This window comes from Capra hircus, chromosome 19 (genome assembly GCF_001704415.2).
Source record: "Capra hircus breed San Clemente chromosome 19, ASM170441v1, whole genome shotgun sequence".
Classification (NCBI taxonomy): domain Eukaryota; kingdom Metazoa; phylum Chordata; class Mammalia; order Artiodactyla; family Bovidae; genus Capra; species Capra hircus.
Genome location: NC_030826.1, coordinates 20,255,117 through 20,282,533, shown reverse-complemented (window position 1 = coordinate 20,282,533; position 27,417 = coordinate 20,255,117). Strand labels below are relative to the sequence as shown.

Genomic DNA, 27,417 nt, shown 5'->3' with positions numbered 1-27,417 from the left:
GCCTCATCTTCTCTTTCCCTCCAGGAAAAAGACATGGACATCGCGGGATTCACCCAGAAGGTTGTGTCACTGGAGGCCGAGCTCCAGGACATTTCTTCCCAAGAGTCCAAGGATGAAGCCTCTCTGGCCAAGGTCAAGAAACAGCTCCGAGACCTGGAGGCCAAGGTCAAGGATCAGGAGGAAGAGCTGGACGAGCAGGCGGGGACCATCCAGATGCTTGAGCAGGTGCTGAGGGCTGGGCCAAGGGAGGCAGCACCGTCCTCTCCGCAGCCCTGGGGTATGCGGCAGAGGAGGACAAGATCCTGAATCCAATCGGTCATCCTTTCTCTTATTCACAAAGTACTGAGGGGGCACCTGATCTGTGCCAGCCACAGTGTGAAGATAATTAAGCTTTTTCACGGCACTTTCCATGAGAACAGATCTTAATTGAGCTCCACTGGTGAGGGGCTCAGGAGGCAGGGCAGCTGGAAGGCCTTGAGCCCATCCAGCCTGCCACTGAGCCACCATGTCAGTTCAGGCAGCTAGAGCCCTGAGGCCAAGTGGAAAAGCGGCAGGATTGCCCCTGCGCCCAGCAGCCTTCCCTGGGCCTGTGCCAGGCCTCTAGTAAAGGAGTTCAGTTTCTCTGGAGAAGCCAGCTGCCACCAGAGCAAGGTGGCAGCACAGGAACTGCTGGCAGAGACGTTCCCTGCTCCCGAGCCCGGGGAGAGCGGCCGATGGGGGTGTGGTTGGGAGGGGTCGGGGTGCTGCTGGGGAAGAAACCCAGCCTTACTCCCACCCACCTCCAGGCCAAGCTGCGACTTGAGATGGAGATGGAGCGGATGAGGCAGACCCATTCCAAGGAGATGGAGAATAGGGATGAGGAGGTGGAGGAGGCCCGGCAGTCATGTCAGAAGAAGGTAAACCAGTTGGCTCTGACCCGTCCAGTAGAAACGCTGGTTCCCTCATCACTGCTTTATAGTAAGAACTTTTCCAGATGTAAACTATTATATATAGGATGGATAAACACTAAGGTCTTACCCTGTAGCACAGGGAGCTATATTCAATATCCTGTGTAAACCATAATAGATAAGAACGTTTTTTAAAAAGAAAGTCTTTATGTGCATAACGAAATCACTTTGCTATACAGCAGAGATTGGCACAACATTGCAGACTGACTATATTTCAATTAGAAAACAAATCTAAAGTAAGGGCTTTTCTGTTTTCTTTGCGACCCCATGGACTGCAGCACGCCAGGCTTCCTGGTCCCTCACTATATTCCATTGCTATTCAGGGCTGGGAAGCTCTTTTGGGATCCTGGCATCGGCCAGGATGTGTGCTGCCCTGAGGGTTCATAGAGAGGCCCAGGCCCTTGGGGAGCTAACACCCCCTGCTTTCTATGCCAAGCTGCAAGCGCAAAGGCTCTGGAACAAGAGCTCCCACCTGGGCCTGCGCCACTGCTCGTGGCCTGCCGTCCCTCCCCTTCCTCCAAGGCTGCTCTGAAACCCTGGGAACTTTGAGTTCAGGGTCTGCCCCTCCAGGTCATCCATCCTCAGCCCCTGCCGCACTATTCTCCCAGGGGCGCGGCGGGGAGGGGTCCAGCAGGGAAGGGGCTGGCTGTACCTAACTCTGAAGGAACCCATGGGCCCCTATTTGCAGTTAAAGCAAATGGAAGTACAGCTTGAGGAAGAGTACGAGGACAAGCAGAAGGTGCTGCGGGAGAAGCGGGAGCTGGAGGGCAAGCTGGCCACACTCAGTGACCAGGTGAGCAGAGACCGCTGGCTGTGGTGGGGAGAGCCAGGAACAGGAGGGCGCTGGCTCTGTAGGGCCTTGCCATCACCTGCAGGAGGGTGATCACCACCCAGGGCACACTGGGCTTTCTCACCTCAGCTGGTGTGATCCCAGCCCTGCCACTATCGTTGCTCATTAAGGCATCTCTCAGAATGAGGGCAGGGCAAGGAGGGGGCTCGGGGAAGACAAGCGGAGGCCCCGTGGCGGAGCCCAGAGCCCCAGCTCCTGGCGTCCGCCCAGGTGAACCAGCGGGACTTTGAGTCAGAGAAGCGGCTCCGGAAAGACCTGAAGCGCACCAAGGCCCTGCTGGCAGATGCCCAGATCATGCTGGATCACCTGAAGAACAATGCACCCAGCAAGAGGGAGATCGCCCAGCTGAAGAACCAGGTATCGGCAGACAGGACATCATCATTTCCCTCTCCCTCTTGCCCCTGCCAGTGGTTCTGGAGTCCTTGGGAAGGAAGGTGACAGGGAAGCGGGGAGAAGCTGGACTCCTGAGGGTCAGCGTGTGCTGTACTCATGATGGTCAAGCCCAGAGTGGTGTGGGCGGCCCCACACCTGCCACCCTGTCATGGGTGGAGAAGTAGTGCTCTCAAAACATCACAGCCCCAGGGTCTGAAGTGGACAGAGGAGAAGGAGGAGAGCGCCGGGTTCCCTCTCCCCCGGGAGCCCCCTGCACAGCCCTCCTGTCCCTGGGGAGTGGCTGACGTCCCTCCCTGGGGCGGGGGTGGGGTCGGCTCTGTGTTCAGTTGGAGGAGTCAGAGTTCACTTGTGCAGCGGCCGTGAAAGCGCGGAAAGCGATGGAGGTGGAGATCGAAGACCTGCACTTGCAGATCGATGACATCGCCAAGGCCAAGACAGCGGTAAGGACGCGGGGTGTGCAGAGCCGGACTCGGGCGGCTGCGGGACGATGGAGCCGTGACAGTGGCTCCTTTTATGCCAAACAAGGCCCCTTCCCCAGCCCAGGACTTTCTGCAGGGAGAGTAGGCCTCCACTCCTCTGCCTTTCCCCACGTAGAGGCCTGGGAGGGGGCGGCGAGATGGAGGAGGAAGCCAGCAAGGGCCCATCTCCCTGTTTAACCACCTGCCTGTGGGAACTTGGCCACAGGCCCCACACCATAAATAAAGCAGCTAATGTGGCTGAGGGATGTAAACAGGTACCTAGAGATTAGCAGAAGCACCGATAAGAGGACGGGATGACTCCGTTTCCCTCCCCTGCCCCCGGCCAGCCCCACTGACAAGCCCAAGCGGCGGCTAATTAGAGCGCTTATTTAATGCCTCCCGTTTAATTCCCCACCTCTCCCACGGCCCATCCATCGGCCGAGAGCTCATTACTGGGATGCGGCCACTGGTATACCTCCTCGGGCAGGGAACGGGGCAGGGGAGGAGGCTGGGCTTGGCTCTGGGCTCTCTGGCCCCCCAGCTAGTCCCCCAGCTGCAGAGAGATGCCAGTCTCCTGGGCTTGATTTATCCCTGTGACATTTGTGCTCCTCAGCAGTTTTCAGGTGAGTAATTCAAATTCCTTAATTGTGTTAAAAAAGGCTGTTATAAAATTACCATTTTATTTAAATCCAAGTTAATAAATTTCTTGGCGGAGGCATCCCCAGCTCCCCGCAGCCCGGTAACAAGATGGATGGGGGCAGAGAAGGAGCCAACGCAGTCATTTTGGTTTGGAATTACTGGCTAATAGATTCATTCATTTCCTGAAGCTGCTGTTGGCTATCTCTTCTCCTCCCCACAGGAGTGGACTGGCCGTGGGGACTGGATGGTCAGGGAGCAGGCATTCCCGGGGCAGAACAACAGTCCAGGCCAGGAGAGCTTCACAGATTTGAGGGGTCCTTCCCTGGGGCCTGGAGAGGGCAGAGTGCGCAGAGGTTAAGGCCTAGCCGCTAGTGCTGGACGATGGATCGTTTGGTTCTGGGTAGACTTTTTCTGCCTTCTCATTAGCTTCCTAAGAGCTGTGGGGAAGCAGCTGTCATTTAGCCCAGGGTCTGCCTGAGCTGGGCTTCACAGGTGGCGCTATTTGTAAAGAACCTGCCTGCTAATCCTGGAGATATGAGAGACATGGGTTCCATCCCTAGGTTGGGAAGATCCCCTGGAGGAGGGCATGGCAACCTGCTCTAGTATTCTTGCCTGGAGAATCCCATGGACAGAGGAGCCTGGTGGACTACAGTCCATAGACTTGCAAAGACTTTGACATGACTGAAGTGACTTAGCGCACGCGCAAACATACACACACGCTGCCTAAGCTGCAGAAACAGTCCTTCCACTCAGCTCCCAGGCCCAGAGCAGAGCAGGACAGGCAGCTCCCTAAGCACCGCTGGTCCTGGCACCCCCTCCTGCGGGTCGGCCTGGCCCCATCATTAGCTCTTCCCACTGGTGGTGGCCAAGGGAGGTTCAGTCTTCGCACCCAGAGCCATTAGTCACGCCAGGCCTGATGCTCTTGGTCTGTCTTTGCCTCTGTCCAGCTGGAGGAGCAGCTGAGCCGCCTTCAGCGTGAGAAAAATGAGATCCAGAACCGGCTGGAGGAGGATCAGGAGGATATGAACGAGCTGATGAAGAAGCACAAGGCGGCCGTGGCTCAGGTACCCTGCCTGGGAGTGCCCCGCCACACCCCGCATGGGCACCGTCCCCTGGTCCTCCTTGTAGGCCCCTGTCATGGTACCTGCGTGCCCTGGGCCTCCAAGTGGGGCAGAGCGGGCTGGAATTTGGTGCTCATGGGAAGTCCTGCTTCGGCACTCTCTCCTTTCCCAGGCCTCCCGGGACCTGGCTCAGATGAATGATCTCCAAGCTCAGCTAGAAGAAGCCAACAAAGAGAAGCAAGAGCTGCAGGAGAAGGTGGGGACCAGTTTTTCCCTTGGTAAAGAGAGGGGGCCAGGGTTCCTGTTTGTGGGGATGAGCTCCCAAGCTCACAGATTCACACGCGCTTCTCTCTGCCATCAGTCAGCGTCAGTGAGTGCAAAGGCCTAGGCTTGGAGCCATGTCACCATAGCAGATGTTTTTGGCTTCAACTGCCTCATTATGTATTTCTGTTCCCTCTCTGGTCCTTAGTTCTCTCCTTTTTCTCCAAAGGGCAAAACCTTTGCCACCACGGGGTCAGGTCGGGGGGTGCCCCTGTCTCAGGGACCCATCCTTCCAGCTCCCTGTCCAGCCTTCTGGTCACCATGGTGATCTTGCAGGGAAGGGGGTATAGAACCTGCCCCTTCCCTTTCCAGGCTCAGTTCTTTCTTCCTTTCCTGCCCCCGCCCCCCAGCTACAAGCCCTCCAGAGCCAAGTGGAGTTCCTGGAGCAGTCCATGGTGGACAAGTCCTTGGTGAGCAGGCAGGAAGCTAAGATCCGGGAGCTGGAGACACGCCTGGAGTTTGAAAGGACCCAAGTAAAGCGGCTGGAGGTGGGCACACACTTCCCCCATCTCTTCTGCAGTAGGGAAGGGGCGAGTGGCCCCAGCTGGAGCCACGCATGCTCAGCAGGGCCGGGGAGGCCTGAGGCTGCTCCTCCGAGGCCCCTGCCAAGCTGCCAGGCCAGCTGACAGGGCGGGTGCCTTCTCCCCCACCCACCCGGCCTGCTCTCTGGGCACCGCGGAGCCTGCCTGCTTTACATTCTGTTTCCGTACATGCTTTCTGCCAGGGGACCACAGCAGCTTAGCTTTTCGTCTTCATATTTTCCTCCACCGTGTGCTCCCCCCGTCGGTTCCCTCTCTGCTCTCCGGCAGGGTCATAAATATGCAGCGGATAGCGCCACTTCTTCAAGGGCTGGAGTCTGTCCTCTCATCTCACCGCTTGCTCTTTCTCTTTCCCTTTCTCATTCCCCTTTTCCATCAATTTTCCCCACGCCTGCTGTCTCTGCTTTTCTCCTTCCCTCTTCATTTCCCTCCATTTTTGCCCCATTTTCTTCCCTCTCCCTCTGAGTCTGTTTTCTCCCCCCATCTCATTCCCTTCCTCACTTCCCTGAGCTATTTCTTCCTTTCTCCCCATCCCCTTTGTCCTCTCTCTCTACTTTTCATTCTCTTCCCTCTAACCCTTCTCCTTTTTCTGTTCACCCCCGTCTTCTCTTTCCATCCCTCCTTCCTCCTAACCATAATCTCCATCCTCCACATTTAATCCTTTCGGTTCCACTCTCCTGAAGCCCGCATGCTCCAGCGCCTTTCTTTCCAACAGAGCAGGTAGGAAGAAAGAGGCCGGCAATGATCTCTCGAGTGTGCAGACATCATCTGAGCGCTGACTGGCCTCCATGAGAAGTGTGCTCATGGTGTGGGTGCTGAGCATCCCTGCCTCTTTCCCCCTTACTCCTGAGTCAGTGGAGCAGGAAAGAGGATGGGGATGGAACCAGGTGACCATGGGGCTGGCAGCGGGCATCGGAGGGCATTAGTACCCTTGACCTAGGAAGAAAATGTGGCTGAACCTCCTAAGACAAGGTCACAGTTCTCCAGAGAGCTAGAGAGAATTAGAGGAGGCTTAGTAATAGTCCGTGCTCTGCCTTGGTAATATTTTGGTCCACAGTGTACACACAGAAAGGGTTAAGTAGGTTGCCTCAGGCCCCAAAGCTATTACAGGGCAGAGGAGGCCGGTGGGCTGGTGGATGTGGAACAGACTGCAGCACTTGCCTCCTTTTCTCAAGGGTCCTAGTCCCTTTCCTCAGCTCTCTCATTTTGCCTTCAGCTCAGACAGGCAGTATTATGGTTTAGATGCACAGAATGTTAAACACCTATGGCCCTTAGAGATGTAGCCTAGCACTCTTATTATTTTCAAGACATAGAGGCTAGGGGCTGAGAGCAGAGCCCCCACGGCCAGTCCAAGATTAGGACCAGAGGCAGGGTGCTTCCCTCACATTGCCCTCATCTCCAGTTCATTTTCTGCTCAGTGTCCTATGGCCTGGGAGGGGAAATGTGTTCAAGTTTCTGGGGAAAGAGAGATTCATCAGGTTTAGAGGGATGGCTTTGTGTTTGGCAAGTGATGACTGTTTAGTCTCCTCCTAATCCAGAATTCTCAGTAAAGTCATTTGCCTCTGAGCACGGGCTCTCGCTTTTAGAGCTTCTGGGTTTAGGGTCTCTGGGTGAAGCCCTGCTGCCTGGGGAGGCCCCACACATGGCGTCAGTATGGACTCGAGACAGAGCCCTTTTCCAACCTAGGTGATGGTGGTGATAATGACGTAGCACCTTTCATCTTCCAGAGTGCTGTTAGATAGCTTACCTTATTCGAGCCTTAAAAGCCCCCTGAGGAATAGATGTTATTCTCCCCCTTTTATAGAAAGGCAATGGGAGCCACCCCCTGGGGCTTAAGTGCTTGCCCACCTGAGTCCGGAGCTCTGCCACACCCCGCTCTCTGCCCTGCTGATGGATCTCTCTTCCCACCTCCCCGTCCAGAGCCTGGCCAGCCGGCTCAAGGACAACATGGAGAAGCTGACTGAGGAACGGGATCAGCGCGCGGCAGCTGAGAACAGGGAGAAGGAGCAAAACAAGAGGCTGCAGCGGCAGCTCCGGGACACCAAGGAGGAGATGGGTGAGCTCGCCAGGAAGGAGGCCGAGGCGAGCCGCAAGAAGCATGAACTGGTAATGCCCCCCACCCACGAGGCTGCAGGTTGGCAGCCCTCTGAGAGGCTGCTAAACACACATCTCCCCACCCTGGGCTTGTGGAGGTGGGCTGCACAGATGGTTTAGAGAACTGGAGGGATGAGAACGTGCCAAGAGGATAGACAGTCCACCAAGCCTGAGGGCAGGCCAGGGGCTAAGGAGGGTAGCGCCAGCTCTGCCTCAGGCGAGGCCGGGCCCCCACAGCCCAGCCACACCAGGGCAGAGAAAACTCTGCAGGTTCTCTGCAGCACCCACAGAGCTGCTGCTGGCCCGGAGAGATGTGAAGCTGGCCTTTTGGGGGGCAGCTGGATGAGACGCCAGCCCTCCTGTGGACTGGACTGCCCCCTCTCCCTTCTAGGAGATGGATCTGGAGAGTCTGGAAGCTGCTAACCAGAGCCTGCAGGCTGATCTGAAACTAGCGTTCAAGCGCATCGGGGACCTGCAGGCCGCCATTGAGGACGAGATGGAGAGTGATGAGAACGAGGACCTCATCAACAGGTGAGGGGCCTCTGTGGCAACTGTGGCCGGCTCGGAGGCCCTCTTGACCACCTTCAGACCAGGTAGAACAACTGAGACCTGGGTCTCCCCACCACTGAGCCGCCTGCCCACCCTCCCCTCACTGCCAGACCCCAGCACGGACCTCCATCAGACGGCAGCTGAGGGCTGGACAGGTGGTGCCCACATGAGAAGCCTTCCCCACGTCCTCCCCACACCCCTCCCCAGGCCTCCCAGGACCTGGCTCTCCAGCTCTGCCTGTTCAAGATGAGTTATTCCCCCGTTTAGCTACATTTCTGATGGCGCCTGCCCCACTCTGGGGAGAGCAGAGATTTAAGGGCCGTGGTGCCTTGTTACAGTACCAGAGATTTTCTCTCATAAAACCCACCCGGGGAAAGGTTTAGGAGAGAGATTTGTGGCCTTAGGCTGAGGAGGCAGTCACGAGGCAGGCAGACCAGCGGTAGAGGTGAGTCAGGCCCTGGAGAAGCTCCTAAGGCTGCCCTGGGCAGACCCCCCTGCCCTGGGATTTGCCCCCATCCCGCGTGAAGGCTGGGACTCCATCCTGCTCCTGGGCTGTCCGGGGAGCTTGCTTCTTTGGGGCAGGGAAATGGTACCCTAGGCAACCTCCCTCTGAGCCTCCCTCTGAGTACAGCACTGTCCTACCTCCTGGTCTTAGCCAGCCAGAGCCTTGTCTTGCCGAAGGAGAGGGTCCTCCGCTGAAGGGTCCGCCCTGGTTTGCCCGTTGACTTTTCTGGGTTCTTTAGGCCCCCTTGCCCACCCTTTTCTTTCTGTTTCCAGTTTGCAGGACATGGTGACAAAGTATCAGAAAAGAAAGAATAAACCGTGAGGACTGGAGCCCGCGCGCTCTCTGCCTCTCCTCGCGTGGCGTCTAACCGCCCCTAACCCCGGGCTCCCGCTGCGCTGCACGTGGCATGTGGACACACAGTGACCTCCACTCCTCCAGCTAGTCTCTCACACTAACCGGGCTACTCTGTCCTGGGGGAGGCAGGGCAGCAGAGGGCAGGCCATGAGGGTGCTCCACCTGGGAGGCTCCTGGCCCCCACATCCTTGGTCGGCAGGATGGGGGCTCCATCAGAAAGGAGAGCTGTGTCTCAGCAGGTGGTCCCCAAGGTCTGCCTTCCTGGGTTTCGGCCTCGCCTCCCTCAGAAACCAAGGGGCCACTTTCCGGCCTCTTTCTCTTGCGGGGGAAGATCTGGGTTGGATTTCTCCCCATCCGTGGGCTCCTTTGGAGCCTGACCTGCCTGAAAGTGTGTGTGTTTCATTTTGAAAGGTCCGCCCCCCTACTTTTGGCAGATGGGGTAGAAGGAGAGGGGCATCTAACAGTTATTTATTGGGAGAAAGCAAGCAACCGTGGATGATGGCGGGGCAGGCTCTGTGTGGCAGGGGGAGGGTACACAGCCAGCTGTTTACTGTACCCGCCGTGGGCTCTTCGGGCAGGAGGCCTCAGGCATTGGTGCCGGAGCTGTCAGTCAGGTGAGGGGAGCCCAGTAGCCCCACCCCCTCTCCGTTTCCTTCTTTCTGGGTGGGAGCCGAACAGCAGGTGCAGACGCTTGCGCCTTCAGGAGGATTTGATCGAAGTGATCCGTCAGATTCAACAGGGCTGGTCTTCGGAGGTTGTTATTCCAGGGCGGCCTTGGGTTTCCACCCCTCCCCTCTCTCTTGCTGGCAGACCTCCTCCTCTGGCCAGGATGGGCTGGCGGCAGAGCAAAGGACTCCGTGAGAGCTAATGATAAATGTAATAGTGTGTAACAGTGATAGAGGGCCGCTGGAGCCCGGTTGTCACACACAATTAATATCCCCCGCCGTTCTGTCTCCGTTTGTTTGTTCCCCCGCGATTCGGCTCCCAGTTAACTAATAGCACATGAGCCTGGACATAAATTGTATTTGACGCGAGGTTTAATTCCGACCATTTAAAATTTCAACTGCCCCCTGAGCTGGCCTGGCCCTGGAGTTTGTTTACGGGCCTGATTATTTAAGGAAAAGAAGCCAAACATCCTCTATAGGCTTGAAACTAAAGAGAAGGCAAGGGCAGGCAGGCCAGCTTCTCAACTCATTCGCTGCTCTGAATGTAAGGAGGCAAATTCGTATTCTGGGCCCGTAACTGTCTGTCCCCTGTGTGTTCCAGCCCTGCCATCCTTGGGCTGTTGGAGCTTCGAGGCCTGATAAAATGCACATTTCAGTTCACATTCTAAATTCCTGCAGACATCCACATGCACACACACCAGTGTGCACTCATGCAGGCACACGGGCGGCTGCAGTCCTAGCCCGGTTCCTGCTAATGGTAGAGGGGTGGTGTGGGTCTTTCCCTCGGCAGCGCTGTGCCCAAGCTCCAAGTTATTGAGCGTGCGTGCTAAGGCGGGCGAAAAATAATGTTTCGATTTACTTAGAGATACAGTTGTTATTGCCATAACCTTAATGAAAGCAGTAAACAGCACAGTATTAAGGGAGATTTATACAGAAACGCTTTTAACATGTAGACATAGATTTTGCGATGCATACAGCACCTCCTTTCTAAAGGCAATCAATATGGTTATGAACGGCGGTGATAAATTACAGGCTCTGAAGCTGGAGAAGGAGGTTTTTTGCACGGGTGTATAAATCAGGAGGTATTGGCGTTCCATGGGGCCCGTGCACCACAGTAAATCTGCCGGGCTCGGATGGGCACAGGGCTTGCATTAACGGTTTCGGGGTTGTCTACTAAACTCCTGTTTACCCGGGGCATCAGCCAGCCTCGTCTTTGTTATAATTCTGTATTTGACGGAAGCCCATAAAATACGCCTCTTTATTCCCCTCCCCACGAGTCCTGCTGTCTCACAGTCCCCAGAAGTGTCTGGTGGTGTGGTTTCTTCTCTGCGCGCGCGTGTGTGTGTGTACATGCCTGTGTGACTATTTATTCAAGAACATAATTCTGGAACGGGGCTGCTCCTGTTGACACAGATGAAAGGAAATTTATATCAAGGAGAAATCCTAGCATATCCATAGCAGGGAACATGGTGAGCAGACATTTTGCAGAATTCTAGAAGCATTCTCACTCGGAAGCTGTCTCCAGGCCCTTGCTGCTTTGTGAAGAAATCTCCATGATTTCAGCATCAGAATTTGACTCCTGTGGGCTATCGAGAGGGCTTAGGTCAGCTTGGCCAGTAAAAGCCTTTGGGGAGCAAAAGCCACAGGCTTCCTGAGGGAGGAAGAGGAGCTAGGAGAGACAGAGCCTTTGCCGGGGACTCCTGGGCACCCCCCACCCCAATCTCCTGGTGCAGCTTGGATCTTGGAGCTGTGACCAGCCCCTCGGAAAATGCTGCTGCCCTGCCCTGTCTTTGCTCTGTTTCTTAAAGGCCAAGGGGAGCTTCAGCATGGATCTGGGGTACAGTCTGTAGTGCCCAGGTTGGCATTGCCATAAGCCCAGGAGACTCCAAGTTCAAGTTCACTTAAGTCATAATAAAGCCCTTCTCTTCTCCGTCCCATCGCCACCAACCCCTCTCTTGCAGTGAAGTCATGGAAAGTAGGAGTAGCCATAGCCACATTTGGGGGAACAGGCAGACAAGAACAGCAGAACAGGCCTCAGGGAGGAGGTGAAGGGCTCCTGACTCCACTTTTTAACCAAGAGCCATTTAGCTATAACTGATGAATGGATGGTCTCCCTGTCGTTCTCAGTCGGCTGAACAGCAGTTTGTCCCAGAAAGTGGGGTGGAGGTGCCTCCATGCTCCCCAGGGTCTTCTTGGTGGCTGTCACACAGTGTGGCCTGCTGAGCGGGGCAGGGGCCTTGTGAAAGGTGTGCTCTGGTCTAACCTCTCTTGTTCTCCCTGACTCACTGATGCGCATGCTGCCCTGCATCCCACCCCCTGCTGAGACAAACCTGCTGCCACTTAGTGCTCCCTCCTGGACCGCGGGTCATCACCTCCTCCCAGCCTTGCCTACCTTTCTGCTCCTCATCCCACAGCGAAGGGGACTCAGATGTGGACTCGGAGCTGGAGGACCGGGTCGACGGTGTCAAGTCATGGCTGTCTAAAAACAAGGGGCCTTCCAAGGCAGCTTCTGACGATGGCAGCTTGAAGAGTTCCAGGTAAGCACGTGGCCTTTGCTGGGAGCAAAGGCCACCTCGTGCCCCAGGGATGGATGAGCAGTGCCTTGATCCCAAAGGGTGTGCCTCACACCACCTGCGTCTCTTCCTTGCCTGGAGGGGCCTAGGCACAGAGGATATGCACAGGAGGCCAGGTTTTTTCTTACTCAGGGTCTGCGTCACCATTATTTTGCCTAAGGAATGTTTTTCTTTACCAGGCTCAGGGCTTTGGTTTGGTGTAGGTTTAACTTCATCCTCGCTCATTCATTCAACAAATGTTGATCGAACTTCCTGATGGTTTGTGTTCTTGGAATCAAGACTGAAACAGGGCACAGGGGGACTCCGGATCCCACAACCCTGGACAGGGCCAGCTTTAGACCTCTGAGGTCTTGGTAGGAATAGTAGCAGAAGAGGCCTCAGTTCCCCTTGACTCCCCATCACAGCTACAGACACACTTCATTCTCTGCCCGTTCTCTTCTTCCTCTGGTCTTTTCACTTGGCCTCCACTATGCTTTCTGCTAACACCCATCCACTGCAGAAGCTGGCTCCCCTGTTGTCCAGGCCAGTCACAGTCTTCTGATGGCACAGGCAGCTACCCCGGAAATCTGGGACTCCGATCCCCATCCCTCACCTCTTGGCCAGCATGGGTCCCCTGCCACCACTTCTCTGCTGACTCCCCCCTCCAGACTCAGAGCCATCCTGATCCCCCAGGACACACTGTTCCAGCCCCTCTGAGAGACAGCTGGTGTGCTGGGTAGAAAGAGTAATGCCTCTCTTCCCTCAAGGGCTTCCCAGGTGACTCAGTGGTAAAGAATCCACCTTCCAATGCAGGAGATGCAGGTTCGATCCCTGGGCTGGGAAGATCCCCTGGAGAAGGAATTGGCAACCCACTCCAGTATTGTTAACTGGGAAATCCCATGGACAGAGGAGCCTGGCGGGCTACAGTCCAGGGGGTGGCAGAGAGTCCGGGGACACAACTTAGCAACTAAGCCACAACCACAATTCCTTCTCTAATGCCCCTGAGGCCCCTTGCCAAGCCCAGCCCCTCACCACAAGCCCCCAGCTGGCCCCCCTCTAATTGGTTTAATGTATTCGGCCAAACAACATTTTGTTATTGCAGAAAATGCCGCCTTCCCCGCCCCACTGCCGTTCACCGCAGCGTGGCACCAGGCTCCAGGTAGTTGACAATGAAATAAATTGAACTAAACGTTTTAGAGGGGGAAAAGTGATGAAATAGAACAATAGTCTAATTTACATGACATTCTCCGTGAAGCTATTTTCACTGACGCAAATTATTTTGCTTCATTTCCTCCGACGTGCTCAGTGCCACTTTGCCAGAGCCACTGCCGCTGCCGAGCTCTCCTCCTTCCTCCTCCTCCTCCTCCCTCCCCCGTGTCTTTATTCTCTGGGTTTAATGCCTGTGTCTCTCTCTCTCATTCTCTCTCTCTCTGCTGCCCCCGAATCTATCCATGCCAGAACCGCCCTCAGCACCGCGGGGAAGGAGGGCAAGGGGGTGGAGGAGAGGCCGACCTCGGTCCTCAGCTCGCTGAGCTACCGAAAGCGGCTCACCCTGAAGGACTCCATCGGGGGCACCGGGGACGAGGATTCGCTCTTCACCACCCTGAGTGAGCGGCCGGCGTCCCCGGAGAGGCCGCCCCGGAAGGCCCGCGGGGGCCCCAAGGAGGAGCCAGACGAGGGCGGCTCGGTCCTCTCCGGCGGCGTCGGGGGCCGCACAAGCCGGCTGGAGAAGCGCCGGGGCTCAGACTTGGACCGGGCCTCGGCCGTCTCAGCGCCGGTCAGCCGGGCCTCCTCGGCCACCCGGCGCGGCTCCGGCGGCGAGGACGGGGTGCGCTCCTCCTTGAGCTTCTCGCTGTCAGGCTCCCCCAGTTCCCGCCGCAGCGCCTCCCGGCTCGACAGCCTGTCGATGACCCTGAGCCCTTCCTTGGGCCGGGCCTCGCTCCTCGGCCGGGAGAGCCCTGATTCCCGCCTGTCCCTGGGCCGGAGCTGCCTGGACGACTGGGACGATGGAGCCAGCGTGGCCTTGAGCGAGGCGCACTCGCAGTACAGCCACCCGTCGTCTCTGGCCCGCAGTCTGTCGGTGCCACCCCGGCCTCGCGCCTCCGCCTCCTCCACCCTGGAGGAGCCTCTGGGCTCCGGCGCCCGCCCGGTCAGCCGCCGCTCCTACCTGGACCCAGACCTGGAGGCCGCCATCAACGAGGTCCTGAGCTACAAACCCGCCCCGTTCCACCGGAGCAGCCTGGAGCCGGACTCCGAGGAGGATGACCGGAAGAGCATCCAGAGCACCCGCAGCGCCCAGCTGGACCCTCCGGAGCGAGCCACCAGCATTCGCCGCTCCGCCTCGGCCGCAGACGTGTCTCGGTCCCGCGGCAGCCGGAAGAGCCGGAGCAAGAGGAGGAGTAGCTCCAGCTCCAGCTCCAGCTCCGAAGATTCCTCGGAGCACAGGCAGCGGAAGAAGGGGCGCTCTCGGAAGAGCAAGAAGAAGTCCAAATCGAGAAGGAAGAGAACGGAGTCCTCCTCCTCCTCCTCCTCCTCCTCTTCCAGCGGCTCTACCATCTCAGGCCACAGCCGCTCGAGCGTGAAGAAGGGCCCAGCTGCGGAGGACGAGGAGGCCGGGCAGGGGCGCCGGCAGTCCCGGAAGGAGGAGAAGAAGCGCAAGAAGGAGGTGGACAGCCTGATGATGCGGTACCTGTACCGGCCCGAGAGCGACTAGTGCAGTAGGTGGTACTCGGCACGGAGTGCAGAGCATGGCGTGTGCCACTCGGTGTGAACTAACGTGCTCCCAGCCCACCCGCCACCACTTGGGCCCCTCCTGCATTCCTCTCCAGCGAGCCTGGCCTCGCAGAGCCTCCTGGCTCCCTCAGAGAGCGGAGGCTGGCTGAGCTGGTCGGTCGTTCTGAGCCCAATGACGAACTCGCTGGTGACGTGACGTCACAACTCCCACTTAGCAAGCCCTTACCCTGGGCCAGGGACCACCCCCCTAAGATACTTGCCGTATTTTATTCACTTAATCCTCACACTAACACCAAAACAAAGATCCGATCACCAGCCCATTTTCTAGGAAAAGAAGGTGAGGTTCAGGCGGGTTAAGTCATTTGCCGAGGTTACAGAGCTGGAAAGTGATGTTGCCAGGATCTGAATGAAGACTCTTCAACTCACCCTTAACCACTCCTCTGTATGACCCAAGGCAGACCACATGAGCGTAATATTTACTGTATGGGCCTAGCAGCATACGTGCAGAGCTTTTGCCCACAGCCCTGAGAGGCTGGGCCTGGGAAAGGGCTGGAACTGACCCCCAGGTGTGAGTTGATGCGTCAGTGGCCATCAGCAATTAAGGGGCCTTTTGCTCAGCTCTTCCTCTGCCCTGCAATGTCATCTTCTCCTCTGGCATAGATCTCGAGGCTCAGAGTGCAAGGTTTACAGCACCCACAGCACCACACCCTGCAGCAGACCTGGAGATGCCTGACTCTCTCCCCACCCCTCCCACCCGAAGCCCACACATGGGCGTCACCTCGTCTTAGCTCATCTTGTAAAGTTTTAATGAATAGAAATTAGCAGCTGTTGAGTGACAGCCCCCTCCTGGCTCTCCTGCCTCTCCCAGCCTTCTCCCTGTGGGAAGGAAGATCAAGCTGTTAGACCCTTTATGCCCACACCCCCACCTCGGAAAAAAGGCAAAAACTGACTCACTGGAATACCATTGTTGCCACTCTCCCTGGTGGGTGGTGACATTTGGATCACCCTGGTTATATGAAGCTGTTTTTGGCATGGTACCCTCCCAGGGCAAGCTTGCTGCTTCCCAGGAGGTATGACCCTAGAGCGCAGCCCCCCTGGGGCACGAGCAGTGTTTCCTTGATGCATGAACTAACACGTGTTGCATGCTTGTGGGCCTCTTACGCAGTGGAGCTGCTGAGCAAGGACACTGACTTGGGCTGGTTTCTACCAAAGGGGACCAGTTTCGTTTTAAGGAACGGAGACTGTGAAAGCGAATGTTACTTGCAGCTGCTTGGAGATGGTGATGGGATGGGTTTGGGGAGACAGCATGGGGGAGGTGGAACCTGAACCCAGACCAGGCTCGTGGCCAACTCAGATTCTGTGGGCCCTGAGTTGGTCCAGAACCAAGCCCTTGGACTTAGACCTGCTCTGTGGCTTCCTGCCTGTGCCAGATGGTTGCAGGATGCTCCGGGAGGAGCAGGAAGCATCTCAGTTGTTCTAGGGAGCTGTTGTCAGCACCGCAGTGAGAAAAGGCAGGGGTCATGATATTGTGACCATCGCAGCTTTCCACTCAACCGCCCTGCTGAATGCCCTACTGCCCCAGCGCAGGAAGTCAGCTGATGGGCTGTGACGGGAGGTTTGGGAAGCAGAGGGGCCCAGGCCCTTCTGAGCACTGCACTAATACCTGAAGAGGGAGACAGGGGCCTAGCCAGGCCATCCCACACTGCCCAGCAGCTGGTGGACTGCAGACCCCGTGACTCAGTCCGTCGTCACCGTTGACCCAGCAAGGACAAAAATACATACAACCTATTTCTTCCTTCAGCCACCAGCACAGCCCTTTTTGTCCACCAGGAACACAGGAGTAGTCCTGAAACCCTACACATCACCGCCTCCAACAAGGGTTGGATTCACTGCGGGGAGAGTGGGCACCAAGCCAGAAGCTAACCAACCAATACAGAGCTGGCAAGAGAAGGGCTGGGGGAGAGAGGACCTAGTTGGACTCAGGGGGAACTGGCTTTGGGCAAATAAACTGTGAAGAGTTGGGGCAGGGGCTGAGTGGTTTAGCTTCCCACCGGGTGATGGGGACCTTTGAGAATTCTGAACAGGAAAGCATCACAGCAAAGGGTAGGGGAGGGGACTGCCACCCTGGGGTCGCCCAGCGGGAATTAGCTTGTGCACCAAATCATTTGTGACAGCATGGAGCAGGAAACACTGGCTTGTGGGAAGGAAAGCGTTTGAAACCATTTGGTTAAAATGTTCAAATTGCAGCCCTGACTCTTGCCCTGGGGAAGGGGGCTAGCTACCTGCTGTTGGTCACAGCTGTGGCTGCAGAAGCCACAAAGGAAACTGGCTAAGGAGCATCCAAGGTGGGAGCAGGGGAGAGAGGGGCCTGGCATGTACCCCTCCCGGCTGCCTCTGCCGCTGCTCCCAGCATCTGGATGGAATGGTGTTGAAACCCAGCTGTCATTCATCCAGGTGTCTGCCTGGCAGGCACAGGAATATGGAAGTGGGGGCTGCAGCTCCACTCTGAGGAGACATGTGAGGAAGGAAGGGAGCACCCCACTTTTGTCTGGGTCCCAGCCCTGGCATCTACCTCATCCCCTCCTTTGCCCTTAAAATAACCCTACTGTCTTTCCACAAAGCCAGTTCCTTCCTTTGCCCAACAGCAGACCTTAACATTGGGTTCCCAGAAGTTCTGTCTAAAAAAAAAAAAAAATGAAAATAAAATCAGGCTCCCACTAATTCAGAATTCAAACAATCCAAAAGCTAAAATGACCCCAATTTTTCCTATGTTGCACAGTCCTCATTGAGCTTTATAATTTTGTCCCTGAGACACCCCAGAGTCTTTAAGTGCCTGTGGCCCATCCAAGTAAGACTCATTTATGTTCAGTCTAGTTTGTATTAAATGTATTTTGTGCTATTCTGATTCCTTTAAAAATGGTAATTCATTCATGAGACATACGATAACTATTAACCAGGCTGCCCCATTCCTGAACTGTTTTGCATAATTGAACATGTATTCTGTCAGGCTCTTCCTTCTCCCCAGGGCCAGGGAGAGAGAGGAACCAACCTATACACCCCCCTGGGCTCTCACCCAGGCCAGTGGGGAGAATGCAGGTTTCGTCTCGTTTTCTCTTCAGGTCACGGGTCTGGTGACAAGGTGGAGTCCTCAAGAGGCTCGAGGCCTAAGGTCCCAGTTTCAGATTTACATACTGGCTGTGTGACCTTGGCAAGCTGCTTGTCTCTTTGAACCAGCTTCCTCATGACATTTTATATGGCGAAGAAGAAGCATATCCAGCCTGTCTGGGACAGTGTGTCACATACAGGAAATACCCAGCGATCAAATCCTTACCTCACCACAGTTGGAAAAGCTGAGAATGTGCTTCTTTCTTGGAGAACGCGCTTTCCTCCTGTTTTAGTTTAGAGATACAAGATCTCTGAAAGGTTTAGTAAACAAGGGCCTTCCTCAGATCCTTAAATCAGAATGGTAGGCATTGAAATCACAGGATTCCTGTTTATCCTAGCAGAAGCTCTCTAGGATCTGGAAGCAGGGGCCCACTGAGGCAGGGCACTGGCAGGGGTGGAGCCACCCTGGACTGCCTTTTCTCCAGCAGTGCTGAAATTACAGTTCAGAAGCGAAGGTGGGAGGGGCAGGGGAAGAGTGCTCTAAGGCTTTGGAAAAGATGAAAAAGAGAAGGTGACTAGAAGTGGAAGTGACATCCCATCCATGCTGGACACCATGAGTCTGCTCCATCCAGAGAGAAATGCTTCTTCATACCTTGGTTGGGGAGAGAGTGCAAGGCTCCTGGTGGCCTGATGAAAACTATGGGGTTGAATTGTGGTACCAAGACAGGGATGACTTTGCCACCCTCAAACAGAGGTCTTGCCAGCTTCTACAGCCTCAGTTTCCATTCCTTGTGAATAGATGGTTATGATCTGGGAGTATTCAACGGGGAAAGCCTCTCCTTAGAAGGAATCTTTTGGGGAGTAACCTTTACTAAGACAGGTTGTAGTCCTGTAATCACCAGTCTCCAAGTCAATGCAATCCATGCACTGCCTGTAGCAGAATCTTCCAGAGAGGGAGTTGAAAATGCAGAATTCCTGGGCTTCAGCCAAGAGCTAGCAAATGAGAACTTCTTGGGGAAAGAACACGGGATCCGCAGCCAATTGTTACGCACGTTCAAGTTCGAGACCCACTGCTCTTCAGCATCGCTTTCTTTGGAGTTGTAGAAAGTTCTCAGAATCAAAGAGATGTCCTTCCTGTTACTACTCTGAGTATCTTCTGGGGAAACCAGGGAATATCACTTCTATTTCTCAATTTGTGGCTTTGGGGAATGCTGTGACAAGGTTGTGGGGGGGCCTCCTTTGGACCAGAGGAGGTGCTGAAGGTAAAAGCGCCCTTCCTCTGATCTCATTTCTCTCTCCCTGCAGCCCCACCAGCTACTGGAAGTCCCTTGCCCCTGACCGTTCAGACGATGAGCACGACCTTCTCGATGGCACCTCCAGGCCCCGATACTCCCACAACTATCTGAGTGACAGTGACACAGAGGCCAAGCAGACAGAGACCAACGCATAGCCCAGGGGAGTGGTGTGGACCCCTCCCACCCACCGCCTCCTGCTGCCACGGGCGCCTCTCTCGTGGGGCACGGGTCTCCCCCATCCGACTGTGGATCTGCACGGGAGACCCCTGACCCTCTTCGGTCTGGGGGCTTCCCAGGTTGTGGGTATCTGACATCTCCACATGGAAGTGTGGAGGGAAGAGCAGTTCTGAAAAGAGAACTTTCTGCTCCTGCCTTGGGCCACCGTGGGTGGCAGGCAGCTTGGCACCACACGGAGCCAGCAGGTTGACCTCCATGTCAGCGCCCCGCTCAGGGACGGTGGACAGATTGCCTACTGGGACATTCTCGGGTTGCTGGGTCCATGGGGTGGAGTCTGGGGCAGGAAACAGCAATTCCTTCCCCCTTGGCTTGGGGCGAGGGCTTTCTCTTCTCAGTGCCTGCTGTCTATTTACTTTTTTTAATTTAAATACCCAACCTCTCCATCGCAGCTGTATCCCTGAGAGTGGGAGGGGGGCTGCCACCGCAGCTGGCCCGCCTCCCCACACCGGGAACGACTAGAGGAATCTCAGCTTCATCTTTATTCTTCAGAGAGCAGGCCTTTCTCTGTGCAGCTGGAGAGACTGGTGAGCAGAGTTGGGTCCAGCTTCTTAAGAGTCCGAGTGGGGAGGGACTCTCAGGTGCTTCTGGGTTCAAGCTGAGCAAGCCTACACAGACAGGGGTGTGGACGTACCAGCAGGAACTTCCAGCCCCCACCCCTCTTCGTCTCATCCCTGTGTTATGTGCAATGACCTATTTAAGAGTAAACCCGCTCCACCTACGCCAATTCGGGGCTTATCCAAGCACTGCCTCCCTCCCCCTCAGTCCAAGTTGCCTGGATCACAAGCTCAACTTGAGAGGGAAGGCCTTGGGTGGAGGGCTTGCGACTGGAAAAACTGAAGATGGAAGCTTTGGTCAGTACTAACGTGTATTAGACGCAAGTCCTCACCCTGAGACCTGAGCCTGAGTCATTTTTGTTCTTCTGATCGCCCTGCCCACACACACTTATCCCAGACATGACAACATGGGGACTGACAGTCCCAGCTCCCCGCGCCCCCCCCCCACAAAGATCATCCCACCAACACCTCCAGACATGGGGGCCCAAGGGCAGTGCCTGGCGCTGCTCCCATCTGCTGTCCCCCTCTTCTCTCCGGCAATTGGTTTGTACTCACTGGGCTGTGCGCTCCTCCCCATTTACCTGATGTATGGAAATAAACGTCCTTTTTCTCCTGGCACTGCCAGTTTTCCTTCCTGTTCCTTCAGGCTCAGTAAAGTCCAGGGTCGGCACATGGGAGCAGAGCGATGCTGCTGCTGAGGACCTGGGGAGTCACCCTGGCCTCTGACCCGCTGCCGTGTCAGACCAGTGCCACTTAGAGAGCTTTGGCAGGTCATCTGGAGCAGGCAGAGGCAGTGGGTGAGAGAACCGGTCAAGAAAGACATAAACCTCCCTTCTGTTTTAAAAACCCGAGGATTGTAATTCAGGTTGGCAGAGCCGTCCAGGTCTTGTCCTACCCTGGCCTCCGCTTGGGAATGTTGAGGTTACTCTGATTGTTAAATCTTGCCAATTACAGAAATCCTATCTTCCTTTTTAAGGATGCAAAGGTTTATTAGATTTTGTGTGTGTGTGTGATCATCACTATTAGTATTTTATTTATTTTTTTATTTTAAATTTTTACTTCATTTTACTTTACAATACTGCGTTTATTAGATTTTTTAAAACACTTTTTTATTTTTGGCTGTGCTGGGTCTTCGTTGCTGTGCTCGAGCTTTCTCTAGTTGTGGTGAGTGGCGGCTAGCTAATTTCCAGTTGGGGTGCTCAGGCTTCTCATTGCAGTGGCTTCTGTTGTTTCAGAGCACGGGTTCTAGAGCACACAGGCTTAGTTCCCCCACAGCATGTGGAATCTTTCCAGACCAGGGATCGAACTGTGTCCCCTGCATTGGCAGGCAGATTCTTAGCCACTGGATTACCAGGGGAAGTCCCAAAGATGACTTTCTGATCAATACTTGGCAGAAGCCTCTCTGACCTCCCATCCCATGGGCCAGAGGGCAGCTTGAATAGGCTGGGTGTGCTGGCTTCTCCACCCTGCTCAATCCCTGCCTGCATGTCCCAATCCACACTTGGTCCCTTCCCTGACAGCTGAGAGACAGCTCATGCAAAAGGGCAAGAAACAAATGACCCTCCTCCTTCTCTACTTCTTGTAATATGACCAGTTATAATCCCTGCATGCATATTTACAGCTGGTCAATCAGGCTCCCCTGGTTTGGACAAGTAGGCAAGAAAAGATATCAGACAGGCCTACTGCTGATGTCAGGCATCTAGAAATGGGCAAGAAAGGGAAAGGGTAGGGGGAGTCATCCCCAAAATAAACGGGAGTGAAGTGTGATGTGGCTCTATCTTGAATGAAAGAAACTGCCCTGAAGGTTGAATACAGAAGGCAGTAGAAGTGAAGTTACAGCGTTGTTTTTTAACTGCTGACTCTTCATGTTCAGTTCTGTCATTCACATCTTTTACTCCTGCTTTCAGCTAGCTTGGTGCATTTTTTACTTCCAAGGAACTAGTGTGACAAAAGTTGCTGCTACCTACAGGCAAGATCCCAACTCTGCTCACCCACACTGATTTGGGCCTCTGATTAATTATTGAGAGAAAGTCCCAGCATCAACCTCTGATAGCCTGGCCTGGGGCAGAGGGATCTGTTCAAGTCAGAAAATATGTATTATTCATCTGCTCATTCATTCAACAGTCAAATATTTCATGACTGCCTGGCTGTCATCTGGACACTGTTCTAAATGCTGGGGCAGGATGAGGTCCTGCCTGCATGAAGTGGATATTCTAATAGAGGAGTTAGACACAGAAAATATGTACCACACCTCCTAATATGTACAAGGTTTGGGTGAGTATGATAAAGCGACTGCCCACAATGCGGGAGACCCGGGTTCGATCCCTGGGTCAGGAAGATCCCTTGGAGAAGGAAATGGCAGCCCACTTCAGTACTCTTGCCTGGAAAATCCTATGGACAGAGGAACCTGGTAGACTACAGTCCATGGGATCGCAGAGTCAGACTTCACTTTCCTTTTCCTTTTGGGTGAGTAGAGAGGAGTAAAACATAGTGTTTGTCCTCCAGGGGCTCATGGATTAGGGCTAGGGCAGACCCCTTTGGAAATAATTACATGAGACATAAAAGGACAAAGAAGTTGCTTTGGGCATGTTATAAGAGGAGACACTGTCACTGAGAGAGGAGGGTCAGGAACTGGGAAGGCTTCTAAAAGGAGCTGGTATTTTGAGCTGGCACTTGAATAAAGGACTGCACTTCCCAGGTGGCACTACAGGTAAAGAACCTGCCCACCAATGCAGGGGTTGTAAAAGATGCAGGTTCGATCCCTGGGTCAGGAAGATCCCCTGGAGGAGGGCACAGTACCCCACTCCAGTATTCTTGCCTGGGGAATCCCATGGACACAGGAGCCTGGCAGGCTACAGTCCACAGGGTCACAAAGAGTTGGACACAACTAAAAACTCGGCTCACATGCACTCACGCACTTCTACAGATAGATATTACTGTACAGGTGTCCTGGGAAGAAAAAACTTAAGCAAAGGCCCTAGCAAAGGGAATGCTAGGTGGTGATGGGGAGCTCTGCAGGGTGTCCAGGGAAGCTGGACATCACCTCACATGACCAACACTTCTCCAAGATGCAGTGAAGCATCTTGGCCAGTGTGCTGGGCTCCAGACTGGGAAGGGGGCAGTTCCCTCTGCACCAAACTCCCTAGGGGAGCCCCAGGAACTGCAAGGCCATCAAAGCCCATCTGAGCTCTCTAAGCTCCTGCCCCCACCTGTACACTCAAGGTCGCCTTGGTCCCTAAGATGTAAGTGATTCCCACAAAACAGACAGCAAATCTGTCCCTGTGCCAGGCTCGAAGCCGCCTCGCTAGATCCTCCTCTGTAATCTCAGACCCCCGGGACTGCTCTGACTCCTGGATAAGAGGCATAGGGGCGCCCAAAGCCCTGTGAGGCTCCCCATGGTGCCCAGTCTGTGCCCAGAGACAACAGCAGCACGTGGTGATTCCCCAACCACTTCCTTTTGTCCTGTGTCCTCTTGGCAGACATCCCTGTTGTCCTTCCCCCAGGCCCCGCCCCCATGCCTGGTGGCACAGACACTTAGCGATTTGCTCCTTAATTGTCCCCCAGCTAGGCTGCGCAGATGCCGCTCTTTAATCTCTCCTGATAAATGAATCGCGCCGCTCCTTTAATCATATGTTCATACCCAAGCCAATTTGAATCAATTTGGCAGAGAGTATGTTGCAAGAGATGCCATGACTGCTGCTTCCTCCCCCCTCCCCCCCGCAGGGCCCTGGAGCCTGCGTCTGCTGTCCTCCCCCTCAGCAAGGAGCCCAAGAGGCTCATGGGGGAAGGACCTCCTACCTGAGTGATGGGGACTTTTCAAAGTCAATCATTCCTTCCTGTCCTCCAAGCAGGCCCACATGGGACAGGAGGAAAATGGATTCCCAAAGGCCTCAGAAGTGGGAGAGACAGGACGAGTCCACAGCTTTCTCTGGTCACTGAACAAAGCGCCCCATTATCACCCCTGGGAGAAAGTGCTGCCTTAAATCTAACCTTTATGCTTTCCATTCCACTTTCATTTCCTCTGAACTGGTTCTCAGGGAAGTTGTAACATTTCATCACCTCTTATATAGCAACCTATTGCAGACCAGCCTATGATAATTTGTCATTGCCTGCTCCTGCCACTGGCTGCCACCCCAATGCCTTTCATCTTTCCCCAGGAAGTCTTTTCTACGTCCTCCAGGCTGATGGGCAGTCCAGGACATCTTGGTAATATACAAAGTTCTGCTGCATTTGGGGTTACTGCTTTTCTTTACCTACAGAGTGGTGTTCACAGACCCTCATGAAAACAAAACCAGTGCTAAACTGAACGCTTCTGCCACCAGCACTGAGACCTTGGAGAAAGGCCTTGACCTCTTGAACCTCAGTTTCTCCATCTGTAAAACAAAGTGGACTAACTGGCAAGAAGCTTTTGGCTCCTAGGTTCGTACAGAACCCCTCAATGCTGCCAACAGAACCTCACTCCCACCTCTTCATCACCTGCAGTGTGGGGCCCGAGGAACCAACGGGTAGCGCTAGTGGGGCCTCGAGACCCGCGGGCTGGGGACAGATGTCTTCCCCCAGCGCGAGGCTGTCTGGGCTTGGCTCGGTTCAGCAGCCCAGATGCGCCTCCGCGTCCTCTTCATTTCTTTTCCTTTCTAATGGCGGGTTCTGCGCGTCCAGGCTGGCGCCCTCCAGGTTCACGGCGAACCTGGGAATATTAGTATATACAAATTTTATTTGTATTACCCCGGCCTCAGGAGCCTGAGACCTCTGGCTCTGCCCCCGTCTGGAGGTTCCCCCGCCCCTTTTCCGAAAGCCACGCCCTTTAAGGGGCCAATGACAGGACCGAGCCAGTCAGCGATGCCTTTGAAGGGTTCCAGAAGCCTAAGGACCGGTTCCCTCGCTCAGCAACCCGATAGTACTGTTTTCCGCCCTTTTAAGGGCTTCTGGAAATCCTCGGCGGGAATTGAGGCTGATGTAGCCCAGCCTCACCTGTCAGGAGTGTTGCGGAGGATGAGGAGGGCTCAACCAATATAACCATCGTGAGCACTATGTCCCCAGTAGTTAAGCACTTCATAATCGCCCTTAACCTTTGTCACAGCTCCGTAAAGTGTCCTTCCCCTGAGGAAACAGGCTCAGGGAGGATGACGTCTGTCCTAGCAGGGACCTCAGCTTGGCTCCAGCAACTGGTCAGGCATCCCGAGCTACTCTGGCTTTGTCAGAGGATAAAGGGAGAAGCGAGAAAACCAAGAACTGCTGTCACGATCCTCCTCTCAAGTAGCTGTGTGCCTGGTATTCACCAAGGCCTGCCCTTAGGAAGGAAGCACTTTCTGACAATTTGGGGAGGTGGGGGTGGGGAAATGTCAACCTCACATTTGTGTTGCTCCTTACAATTCTCAGAGCATCCCCCATGTGTGATCACATTTGTGCTTCAAGAACACGGTGCCAACGATGTTCCACATGGCCTGGAATGCATATTTGAATCTCTAGGCACCTCAATCTAATTTCATTACAGTACAATGGAACAATCCAGACCATTCTCTGGGATTCCATCTGGGAGGAGTGATTTTCAGAGCAATAGCCATTTTGGAGTTAACAAGGATGCTAGGTTTATTTAGAAGGAATTTTACAGAGAAATCGAGCCTTCTGTAGCATAAGCGCCAGTGATGGGTCATATACATGACGGAGATTCCAAAAAGGATGTGTGCTTCGCAATTGAAGTCAGTGACATAAATCTCCCAGAGGAATACTTAAATGTGCATATAGAATTTGCTTTAGATATCAAAAGCCAGCTATGACAGCTTTACGGAAAAAAACCGCAAAAAAAGATATTAAGTTTTGACATTACCCAGGCAAATTATATTTGAGGTGGTTTAAGAGTCAAAGAGTTTCCACATTTTAATAAATTTTTATATGTTTTATGCCACATCTATATGATCTAACTGGATTAGAAAAAGAAGCAAATGGATTTGGGGAAGAGAGGACACTAGGGAATTTGAAAGTGGAAAAAAAAAAAAATCCTGGTATGGGAACACAGCCAGTAGTTTTAGAAATATTACCTCTTTGAAAGACAGGTCAACAACTGATAACCAGGCAAATATAAAACTGTATGTGATGAAATAAGCCTCGTGACTCATATTTAATCCTGGGAACTGGCATCAGTTGCAGGTTGGCATCCTTGCTTAAGGGCTGCTTCTGGCCCCCGCCGTCCTCTGGAGAGCAGGGGGATTGACCCTAGTGAATGGCAGTGCCCTGGAAGGTTGTGCACTAGGAGCAAGGGGCCATGGTCTGCCTTTGCATGTCCAGCTGCTCATCTGTGGAGGCTGGTCCTTCCAGTGGACCATTTACTCAGCCATTGGGCAGAATTTAATAGCAGAAAAGGAGCTCCTGCTCCCTCAAACTGGCAAAATAAGCCTAGAAAACCAACTGAGTAGTGAGGCACTCTGAAGCTCTGTGAATGGGTTTCTAAGGGAACATGTCCACATGACAAAAGTACATGTGAAAACACAGATAAATATTAGATGAGACTTCTGAAAACTAGAAATAGCTTTATTTGGGCACGTGGGATTCTAGATGAAGTCTCTGTGCTTGAAATAAAAGTTTTCATACAATTTCTCTTTTAAGTCAGTACAGATGTGTATGTGTCAGAAACCAAAGAAGGCCCCCAATTAGTCATATTAGTGTGACTCTAAGAGGAATGTCTTTCCCAGCACTGCAGAGATAGAAATAGTAGCCGTGGAGGGTAAACCATGTGGCAAAGCTGCTTAGAAACTGCTTAGCTCCCTTGCTCAGGGAAAGCCATTCTTAAAGCAGCAGGCATCTCTTGGCATGGCTGCGAGTGGAAGCTGGAAGAGGAACAGATTGGAGGGTGGAACTTGAACAGGGTATTTAAGGAAGAGGAGCAGCGGGGGAGGGGTGAGAAGAGCCTCCAGACATAGCCTCCCATGCTGCCTGAAGCCCTGCAGGTGACAGGTTTAGACAAGGAGACACGTGTTGATGCAGGGACCAGTGATGGAGTGGGGTGAGAAGCCAAGAATCAAAAAGGTCATTTAGGATATTTGTGTCTCAGTTACATATTAAAAAAAAAAAAAATCTGTAAGGGTGGACATGACTCAATGGCCAGACTGTGCCCGGTTAATGGATTCCTGCTTCTCATACCTGACTCCATCGAAGAAGGTTTAGCCCCTTAAGGAAAAAGTATTTTCGCTATTTCAGAGTCAAGTGATAGGTGAGTTCTCTGAGAAAAACGAGAAGGTATTGGTTTTAGAAGGGGAGGACTAGAGGGTTGAGACCTCACGGAAGGTCTGGGAGGAGTAAGTCTCCTGGGGCTCGGAGGTGATCTTCGTCTCCCTCCCTGCCCCCACTCCTTGCTCCCCAGTAGAAATCAGCTACAAATCTCAGCTTGTTGGGAACAGATGGCCTTGGCTGACGAATAAGCCACCGCAGGCTGCTCCACCTGTTCTCGGGCTGGAATAATCAGCTCGAGACAAACATCGGCGCTGAAATAACTCATGGCAGCGGGTGATGCGCAGGCACAGATTCCAAAAATCTCTTAAATAGACCCCCTCCAACTCTCTGCCTTCCCCA

General features: G+C 54.1%; 1 protein-coding gene across 10 annotated transcripts in view; it reads left to right on the top strand.

Annotated features, from left to right (window-relative positions):
• The window catches only part of MYO18A (myosin XVIIIA), a 101,425-nt gene extending 80,599 nt beyond the window's left edge, over window positions 1-20,826 (top strand). For 6 of the 10 annotated variants that reach the window (XM_018064338.1, XM_018064337.1, XM_018064336.1 and 3 more), the window contains 14 exons: window positions 25-225; window positions 786-896; window positions 1,636-1,740; window positions 2,008-2,154; window positions 2,517-2,630; window positions 4,235-4,351; window positions 4,521-4,604; window positions 5,020-5,157; window positions 7,129-7,314; window positions 7,694-7,833; window positions 8,629-8,673; window positions 11,790-11,912; window positions 13,386-14,644; window positions 19,071-20,826. In XM_018064338.1, the coding sequence (XP_017919827.1) occupies window positions 25-225; window positions 786-896; window positions 1,636-1,740; window positions 2,008-2,154; window positions 2,517-2,630; window positions 4,235-4,351; window positions 4,521-4,604; window positions 5,020-5,157; window positions 7,129-7,314; window positions 7,694-7,833; window positions 8,629-8,673; window positions 11,790-11,912; window positions 13,386-14,640 (2,766 nt within the window). In that variant the 3' untranslated portion in view covers window positions 14,641-14,644; window positions 19,071-20,826. The remainder of the gene's footprint in view (window positions 1-24; window positions 226-785; window positions 897-1,635; window positions 1,741-2,007; window positions 2,155-2,516; window positions 2,631-4,234; window positions 4,352-4,520; window positions 4,605-5,019; window positions 5,158-7,128; window positions 7,315-7,693; window positions 7,834-8,628; window positions 8,674-11,789; window positions 11,913-13,385; window positions 14,645-19,070) is intronic. The other 4 variants (XM_018064339.1, XM_018064341.1, XM_018064343.1 and 1 more) reach the window with 2 other exon arrangements.